Source organism: Vigna radiata, chromosome 6, assembly GCF_000741045.1.
Source record: "Vigna radiata var. radiata cultivar VC1973A chromosome 6, Vradiata_ver6, whole genome shotgun sequence".
Classification (NCBI taxonomy): Eukaryota; Viridiplantae; Streptophyta; class Magnoliopsida; order Fabales; family Fabaceae; genus Vigna; species Vigna radiata.
In genome coordinates this window covers 6259466-6270105 of record NC_028356.1, presented here as the reverse complement: position 1 = coordinate 6270105, position 10640 = coordinate 6259466, and the positions used below count along the sequence as shown (strand labels likewise).

The 10640-nt window shown below is 35.1% G+C and overlaps 1 protein-coding gene across 1 annotated transcript; it reads right to left on the bottom strand.

Moving 5' to 3' along the window:
* Positions 1-7736: 7736 nt before the first annotated feature.
* Positions 7737-9704, bottom strand: LOC106763899 (AT-hook motif nuclear-localized protein 15-like). The gene has a single exon (XM_014648070.2). The coding sequence runs from the start codon at positions 9235-9237 to the stop codon at positions 8395-8397; it is 843 nt and encodes a 280-aa protein (XP_014503556.1). The 5' UTR covers positions 9238-9704; the 3' UTR covers positions 7737-8394.
* Positions 9705-10640: the final 936 nt, after the last annotated feature.

Here is a 10640-nt window from a genome sequence, read left to right as displayed (position 1 = left end):
TGAGTTAGGATGGTGTGTGAGACTTCAAACAAGTTAGATTCAACTTGTATTTCGAGTTAGGAGTGTCCAAAGTTCACCAAAAGGCCTAACACGAAACTTAGGGGGTAGAGTTGCTCAATTATGCAGAAAAATCTGCATAATTCACGCTTGGGCGCCCCTAAAGGGCGCTTGGGCGCCATTTTCTGCTGTCATGTTTGTTTTTGATAGTTTGTGGGGTTTCGGACGTCCGTTTTGGACGTTCTTTAGGTCGTTCTGGGGGTTTTTGACCCTTCCGGAACCATTGGTGAGGGTTTCCAAGCTATTTGAATTACTTAAGTATAGGTAATTATAGTTGATAAGGAAATTGGTATTAATAAATGATGTTTCTGTGAAAACATGTAATGTATGACTTATTTCTAGCATTGTATGATTCTTTTTAGTATTGTATGAGTTAATTATGTAGGATTTGTATGAAACCAAAGTAATATAACATCTTTATGTATAAAATTAAGAATTTAAAGTCAATGAAGTTGGTATGGTATGAATTATGATTCAAAGAGTTAAGTATCATCTCTAGGTGAGATCTAAGTTAAGTTTCTGGAATGAATATAGGTAGCTCAGTCTTGGGGGTTGCCCTTAATACTCTAATGACTATTCAATCTCACTTAGAGAAGATTAGTTCATGTAGTGAGAGTAGTAGGGGGTCCTAGTCTTGGTTGTCTCCATTTTATATGGGCCAAGGTGAGTGATAACGGACTAACCTTGTGGTGGTAGGGTGGAACCCATAGCAATTGGCTTTGCAAAGCAGTAGAGGCCACCACAAGTGCATAACCCGCCATAGCTCGATGTTCATTTCGGGTCCGGATGAGTCTAAGTCTAACACCACTTAATAAAACCACAACTCATAACTTAATTAAATTGTTCTTCCATACTTGTAATTCTTGAATGCCTCTTTTAGTTTGATAATCTCTTAGTTAACTTGTTTCCTTTTGAAATCTAGCTTACCCTTGCTTTGTTTGATGCCTGTTTTGTATGTGTTTGTTTTCTTTTGCAATGATCATCCTAATTGGATGTGAGCAGAGGTTTCAGAGGCCCCTTTGGAGCAAATACTAGATGGCCCAGATATCCCATACACTACTGATGCTGCAGAGTAGTGTAGCTTAGTTATTACCTATTGTATATAACTTAGTCTTCTTTCCTTCTCTTCTTTTTGAAAGACTCTATAACTACATGTAGAGCTTTTATCTTTCTCATGTATTTTGGATGACTGTATTTTGTATATACTTCATCTGCCACTACTCTTAATTGCTTTCTAGTATTATAATATGTTTCATTCCACATGATATAGATATACTTATATTTTTGGGATGTTACATTGTTAGTGTAAAATGGTTTTGAATTAATATCACTATAAAACCATATAGAAACTACATCACATTTATAAGATTGGTTTAGTCTAGGACAGAAATATGACAAGGTAAGGAACACAGAAATTTATCACACAGTAAACAAAGAAACCTCAAAACTTATATATAAGGGCAAAAAATGGTTGAGATCAAGGTATGTTTCTACAAATATTTTAGTCAAATTCGAAGGATGTGAAGCTTGTATAAACCTATGAGTAACTGCACAATGCTACAGATATACAATGAAACCACACCAATGTAAGAAAAAATCCTACAACTAGATAAAAGACTAATTCTCCCTATAAAATAGGATATTTATTTAAAAATCCACAAAAACTAATTAAACAACATTCTCTCCCTTAAGCTACTTGTAGTGGTACATTTTAGCTTATTTTATTCATTATTACAGTTTTAACTAAACATGTGATGAAAATATTTTAAATTGCTCAAACTTTAATATTTTGGTCATTATGTCAGTTAATTGTTTTTCAAAATAGCAATAACTAAGACAAACAACTTGATCTTTAACTAAATCTTTAAGAAAATGAAATATCACAACAATATATTTACTCCTTCCATGGGAGACAAGATTTTGAACAAATGAATAGTAAAACTATTGTCACATAGGATTTTTGTTGCATCATTTTCTTTTGATATGAGGTGTTCCAAGGTTCTACGAAGCCAAATGTATTGACTCACACAAAATGTTACAGCAATGTACTCCGCCTTTGTTGTAGATAAGCTCACTACAGGTTGTTTCTTTGAAGCCTATATGAAACAACTTTAGTGCCTATTAAGAAAATTGAATCAAAGGTGTTTCTTCTATCATCTAACTCTCCTACAAAATTATTATCGTTGTAGGCTGTAAATTGACCTTTCTTCCTTCTTGGTAGAAGATATCATACTCAATATTACCTTTGAGATATCTTAAGATTCTTTTTGTTACAGTCAAATGTGATTCCTTTGGTTTTGCCATGTATATACTAATTAAGCTTATACCATACAGTAAATATGGTCGAGTAATTGTGAGATACATGAGACTACCAATTACATGTTTAAACTTTGTAGCGCCTATTAAAGCCCTTTCCTCATCTTTAGATAGTAATAGGATTCTGCATTAAATTACTTTCTGACATATTAAACTAAGCCAATATCTCTCGAGAATATCCCTGCATTACTTTGTACAACTTTTATTCCAAGAAAATATCATTTTGCCAAGGTTATTCATATCAAATTCCATCTTCATTGAGCTTTTAAATTCTGCACACATGTGTTTACTCGTTTCCAGTAAAGAGCAAATCATCAACATAAAAACTAATTATTAAAGCATTAACCTGAAGTTTTTTAGTGAACAAGGTGTGTTCACTAGAACATCGATTAAACCATTCTTTGGAAAATAAGCTTCAAATTTATTGTACCAAGCTTATGGGGCCTACTTGAATCCATAGAGTTTTTTGAAGTTGGTAAATTTAAGTATTTCTGCCTTTCTAGATGAAGCCTATCGACAGTTGAACATATATCTCTTCTTGAAGATCACGATGCAAGAATGCGCTCTTTAAATCAAGCATAAATATATCACATGCATTAATTGTGAGGAACTAATGCTAATAATGATCTCATGGTATCAAGTCTAGCAACCAATGCAAACACCTTGGTATAATATATTTCATACATTTGAGCATAACCCTTGGCCACCAATATGGCTTTGCACTTCTCTATATGACCATTTTCATTGAATTTGGTCTTGAAAACCCATTTAATGTCAATGGGTGTAAACTCTGTTGGTGGATCTACAAGTTGCCATGTATTACTTTTCTATATGACCTCCATTTCAGCCTTCATTACTTCTCTCCATTGTTGACTTGTTTATGCCTCTTAAGAAGACTAGGGATCGATAAATTCGATCAACATCATCGCAAGCAGTTTGTCATCTTTTACTAAAAGATTAATTTCATAGTTAGCCATCCACATAGGTGAACTTTGGATCCTGGTTGCCCTCCCTATAACTAGAGATTCAATGTTTTCAGAGATTTATGTACTTTTATCTACATCATTGTTAATTATCATTCCCTGTAATGCACAATCACGTTCATAATTTTCATCTTCTCCAATCACTTTATCTTCCTAATTAAGAACAATAATGTTATTTTTTTCATAGCCATCTTGCCAATTCCAGCTTTTTTCTTCCTCAAATACAACATCCTTTCTTATTATAACATTATTTGTAATAGGATTAAACAATTTATAGACTTTAGATTCATAACTTACACCAAGAAAACACACATCTAACTTGTACCATCAAATTGTCTTCTATTCTGATTTGGAATGTGAGCATGTGCAACACATCTAAAATGTCAAAAAATAATCATCACATGGTTTTTATGCACTCTATATCTCTTATATTACCTAATTATCTATAACAAATGTAGGCTTTTGTTTTGAACACGCACACACCACCATACTAAGCCAAGCTAAAAAGGTTTGGGAACTTATTTTTCAAGTAAAACGGCATTCACCACATTCATAATGTGCGATTTTTCCGTTCGGCAACTCCATTCTACTGTGGAGTATAAGTAGTTGTAAATTGCCAAGATATATCTTCTTGAGTGCGGAAGTCAACAAATTCTTGAGAGGTGAACTTTGCACGTCTATTAGTTTTAAGGCCAGTGAAGAAGGCACCAGATTCCTTCTCAAACTTTGAAACTTTTGAAAACAGTAAATGCTTCGGATTTATCATGTAAGAAATAAATGAATAATCATCAATAAAGCTTAGAATCTGCCTTTTGTTACTATGAGATAACAGTGAGATAGGATCACAAATGTCAACACGAATCAATTGGAGTTTTGTGGAGGCTCACCATGTGTTATTTTTAGTAAGGTATCTTTGTTTTGTTTACCTACTAGGCAAGTAGTGCATATTTCTTTGGGTGGTTTCAAAGGTGGTAATCCAATCACCATATGCTTACTTATAAACTTACCAAGACCTTTGAAATTAAGAAGTCCAAATCGTCAATGCCATAAGTGTGGTTTTGTTTATGAAGTTTCTTCACTTTGAAGGCAACGGGAGTGTAGTGAAGTTGATAGATAGAACGTTCGGTTTCCCTTCCTATTGATCTACATAATGAGGCCTCACTTTGGATAAAAACTTTTGCACATGTTATTTTGAATCAGGATAAACAAACCCTTATCTTCTAATAGTTCTAAGCTTAAAAGATTAGTCTTAAGTTCAGACACATAATACACATCTGATATAACATAAGAGGTGCTATTAATCTTAAACTCGAACACTCCCTTTTGTAGTGACAACCAAAGTTGAATCATTTCCAAGTTTGGACGTCCAGTTAATCCCTTATTCTTGTACATCTGTGAATCACAACTTATTTTTGGTTATGTGAATTCTGCAATCGGAATCTAGGAACCAATCCTTCATTTACACAATTTGTGTTTGCTCATATGCAACTACCAAAATTTCTTCCTCTGCTTCTGTTGTTTCTTCAAATGATGTGTATAATGAGCATTTTTCTCCAACTTAAGACACTCAAATTAATAATGACTTGATTTTTTATAGTAAAAGCACTTGATGAGTGCTTTATTCAGCATGTATCTTTCGTGTCCTCTTCCACCTCTATGACCAATTTTGTTGTGACCTCGACCAATTATTGATTTACCATAATGAAACAACTTTTATCAAGGTTGAGGATACTCGGATCATTGGATTAGTCAATTGAATGAACAATGTAGTTAAAATTTGGAGTTAATGATCTAAGAATTTTGCTAACCACCACGTTTATGTTTATCACTTCATAATTGGATTTCATCTTATTAATAATGTTCAATGTGTATTTTCTCACTCTCTTTCATTCCTAACAACTTGAATTCACGATGCAATGCTTGAAGCTAAACATCTTTGACTCTTGTAAATCCTTAATATTTTGGTTATATAGACTACTATATGATCTCTGAAGTGCTCTTGTCTAATATAGTTTCAAGAATTCTTCCTTTTAATAGCTTGAAACAAGTAGTTATTCACCTTCAATCTTTAAGATTAGCCTCAGAGACATTCTTCCATTGTGCTTTTGTAGGTGAGATTCTAAGCTTTAGAATCTCCTCTATTAAGAACGACCATAATATATGTTTTTGTATAAAAGTATGTCTAAAATATATTTTATTTGAAAGAAAACATAAATTTTATAATGTTTATAAATACTGCATAATACAATTACAAACATATGATAAAAAAAAGCATTAATGTAGAAGAAAATCCTACAACTAAACAAAATCTAGTTCTCCTCATAAAATATAAGAAATTTATTTTAAAAAAAAAAACTTTAAAAACAAACTAATTAACAAAAATATGCTACTCAAATAAAAAATAAATTATCTAGTGACATGTCTCATTTAAATGTCATTTGGTTTATAACATTCATACTTTATAATTTCTATTTAACTTTGTACAACTTAAGAATTTAATTATTTCTAAAGTATCATACTAATTAAAGTTAAGATCTTCCTTATTTCTTATTCTATTTCAATTTTAAAGTTCTTTTTATGAGATTTAGAACTTAAATTAATCTTTTCAATTTTTTACGTACGAAACCTGCCACAACTCACCGATCGATGTTCGGACTCTAATTAATTTTACCATAAATGAACTGCAATTACTTTTGACCTTTGGTACCCTCAAAAGTGACTTTATGCGAATTTCTCGGGTGCATCATTAAATTTTCAAAAACACTAACATAAGCATCGTTAAAGTCCTTTTACACTCTACTCGGTTAAACAAAATACATGTCTATTCCATCATTAACAAACAAATTCTCGAATTTTCCCGTGCCCATAAAATGTTCATCTTCATAATTACCAAACACAAAATGTTATTCGTGATAACAATATTCTTGTGTTCTTCAGATAAGACTGAAAACACAAAGAAACAATGTGTTTTCACCTTTATCTAAGTGTGCTTTTGCATGCATACGATAAAAGAAAATGACAAAAGAACAAACGAGAAATATTAGAAAGAGTACAATTGGCTTAGAATCAAATAAAAATTCCTAACAGAAACATACTTTTCTAGTCTGTTGTTTATCGCAATGAATAACTTACCTAGTTTAACTTGAAGATATATAATAAACCAAGAATTCGTGTCAATTTTTGGCGGAGACAAAATAGTCCAATTGCAGAAATGAAAGTTACAAATGCCTTTATGTAGCAAAGATAAATCTTGCATCTTCCTAAAGCAAGAAACATTCACTGTCAAAGGACCATCTCCAATGTTAATTGTTCAGACACAAACCTAAAATAGGTGGTGGTGGTGAATATTGTAATTCAATAGGTACTATGGAAGAACATCTCCCTTACATGCACAGAACACATGCATGTGATTACAGGTTACGTCATTAGACAGCCTTAAACAGTTATCTGAATTAGATTCTCACTAATCTCAAGACAACAGTGGTGAAGAATGACAATTCTTTCTTTCTTCACATATGAAATATATTTTTTCTTTAGTTGTAATGTGATGCCTAAACATTGAATATATTACTATAATGCATTGGTGACAAGTATATATTTGCAAATACAAAAATCACATTAAGACATTATAAAGTAAAACAAAATCCTAAAAGGCAACCAAAGTTGAAATGCTTGACCAGGCTGAATAAATAACACAGATATTTCAAGTTTTTCAACCATACTGTTGTAAAATGCATAAAAGCAACTAAGTCATACGAAAATGTCTCGGTTCCATCATCTTCCAATACAGAGGGGTTTAGTTTTAGAGTATTAAAATGATGAATTTGTTGAATTAAGCTTTGGCTCTTTATATATAATTTATCAAGACTCTATATTGGCCTAAGGAAATGAGGAGGAACTATCGTAAAAAAGTGAGGTTAGTCCCTTCATTTTACCACCTTCAATCTAATGCCTAACAAAAGATAAAGCAGACACAATTATTCTGCCCCCCTCCATCCTTCATGCATATCAGAAACCTAATCATCTCACATTAAAATTGATAAAAAAGACAGTCTACATTAGCCTTTTTCTTCTATTTTTGCCTAGAGCTAGATTTGTACAAATTTATGCAAACAAGCAATGATACAAGTAAATAACCAAAAAATAGTATCAGCATGTGGGGTTCCAAATACTTTCACCTAGACAGCCTTTATCGGCACCTCTGATGAAGTTCAATAATGACAACTGATTATAAGCTCAACACAAACAGGTCCTAGAAGAAGCCCCTTGTCCTATACCCTATGGTCATTCAAGTTGTTTCAGAAAAAGTTATCACTCCCCAAAAATACCTCAACCACACATTGGAGGTAATGTATAGAGTAAATAATGGAACTTCTAGTATTGGACATTTACTCACTCAACAATAATTAAACCAAATCGTAAATCTCAATTCTTACAAATACTACACCAAAGATACATTCCAGATATTCAGCACCCCCCTCTTCTAAAAACCTAAACTTTATGAGTTATCAGAATCACTTACCAGATTGAAGCAACCATAATTTCTACCTGCCCCACTGGGGAAATGATAGAAAAGAAAAAATAAAGCAATGACCCCTCCCTTCTAGTACAAAATGCCCGATTACAGCAAGACAAAAGGACAGAGAACCAAGTACGACAACGATTATACCTGAGAGACACAAAGAACCGACCTTGGCTCCGGCACATATTATCATGCAGTTTCCGTACACATCTTTCAAAATTTCAATCGCAATCGTTCATTAACCAGACACGATGCAGACGTTCAGAGATATCACTTCTTCCCCAACACAATCCATCTAAACAAGTAGTAACAACAAAAATTGTCTATCATTCATCGAATAGATATCCAAATAAACTCTTCCAGCACCGATTTAAGTATGCAGATTGAACAGAAGGGACAACATCAAAAACAAAGGAACACGTTTAGGGTAGAAACTAAAAGAAAATGAAAACTTCAGATCACACTACGCATATATATATATAAGATGAACGGTGAAAAGTAAACAAGAGTTTCATTTCAATAATTAGAAGGTGGAGGAGGACGAGGTGGGGGTCCCCAGAACACGTCACCATTGTTAGGGACCAAATTATACACCGGCATTGGAACTTGTGGCGGTTGATCACCCAGAGAAGGTGGTGGTGTTCCGCTGCCACCACCTTCATTCACCTCTTGCATGTCCTCTTCGCCTTGTTCATCCTCCAAGGGCAACCTTTCATATGTAGCATTAGCGAAGGTGGCAGCCACAACCATCACGGGTCCCGAGGCGACAAGGGGTCCCACCACGCTTCCCCCGACGACCTGACCCTGCCCTCCGGCGAGGTACACGGTTAATCCGGTGGCCTCCGGCGGGGACGGTGCCGGCAGAAACGCGCCGGAGAGGGAGAGAATCTCGAACCTCCCCTGCAGCGTGATGACGCCACCTGGAGCGGCGGGCTGGCGCAGCGTGACGTTGGTGACGACGCCGTTTCCGCTGAGCACAGACACGCCGCGGTGGCGGCGCGTGGCAAAGGTGGCAATGCAATCCGCCACGTCGCTGCCTCCGCTGATTTCGAGGATGTGGCTGCGCAGCGCGTTGGGGCTCTCTTTCGTTATCACCACCGGCGGCTTTGGCTTGTTCTTCGACCCCGGCGGCCTGCCCCTGGGCCGCCGCCCGCTGCTAAGGTTCTGGTCGTCGCCGTCGTTGTTGTTGGCGGGGTTTTCGTCGTCCTCGCCAGCGTTGAAGTTGGTGTTACTGTTGCCGCTGTTGGTCGGAGTGGCGTTGTTGGCGTTGTCGCCGCTGTCTTGGTCTCTGGGATGAAGCGATGAGTTGGGGTCATCAGACTTGACCGCCATGTTCCCGGCCCACCAACGGTTCGGCATCTAGAAGGTTCCTTGTGAGTATGAGCAAAATCTGAAAGTGTATTCAGATCTACGTGAGCCGAAAGAGAAAAGAACGGGTTTTGGGCTTGGTTTAGCAGTAAGGAAGTGTACACGAGTTCCAAGTTATGACAGAAGAGAAAGTTCCCAAGGAAGCGTTTGGAATAATGCAATCTGAGTTGTGTTGGTGACAGGTAGCTAGCTAGCTAGGTGTTTGAGTAAATGCTTTGAGTTGGTTCAAAGTTCAAAGGAAAACGGATGATAGATATTAAGTAGAAAGGGCTGGGATTCGAAGCGTTTCCTGATGACTTTCCCTTAATTAGTTTCCGGTTTTCTGCAAAAACTTTCCTTTTGTGTCTCCCGGGGAAGAAGCGGTTCAAACTTTTCTACCTGCACTCCTTTGCCAACTAAACAAAAAGGATTAGACCAACTTGTGCTGAGATATGATTACCACCTTCCAATCACACAAACAGGGATACCATACCTATTTTACGTTTCCTATAGGACAATATTTGTTTCTCCCATCAATGTTTACTGCCACACTCCCAAATCCCACTTTAATTATCTTAAATATTAAATAATCACTCTTCTGTTTTAATAATCTCTTTATAATTAATTTCTCTTTTTTTACTTTATTGTTAATATTTAATTTCCTACTCCCTTATCTTTTCTTTTAATATAATACTCTATTTTATAATTTTATATTAACCCTTTTCAGTTCTTGATATTTTCCTCAACATTTATTTTCTGTTTTTTTTCCTTTACACCCGCAATTTGATTATGAAAAGTCCTGTTACACGGTGGCGTACTTGCAGGGTTTAGCTCAAAAAAAGTTAAGCACCAAAAGAAATAGAAAAGGGGAAAAGGTCTGATAGCAATACCATTTACCATGCTAATTTCTTTAACAAGAGATTTTGATAATAAAAATATTATTCTCATAAATTTTGCAGTTTTAATATCTAAAAAACATATTTAACTAACTCAACAATAAACAAACATTTTTGTTGATATCACTCAAAAAAACTCCCACAACGGATTCTCATCCATTCAACTTAGTTTACTAAACAAAAAATCGTAATTAATTTGTACTAATCACAGTAGTTAGTAGTTTGATCAATAACTGCACACTGTGATAGAGCAGGAAAAGAAAAGAAAGAACAAAATTGAATATTTTTTTATTTTTATATTTGATACTTTGAATGGATATGAGAACCCAGCCAAAAGGCTCGAGCACCTCGTGGGGCGTGGGGTTGACTTGAAAGAGTGACAATGAACTATGCGTGTGGGCTTCCAAAATAGTACAATTTGTTTTTTGGTTAATAGGTAATTTTGTTTTCTTCACAAATTTCAATTTAACCCCTCGTTTAAAAGTGATTGAAATGGGTCTTTATTTTCAAAATTATGAG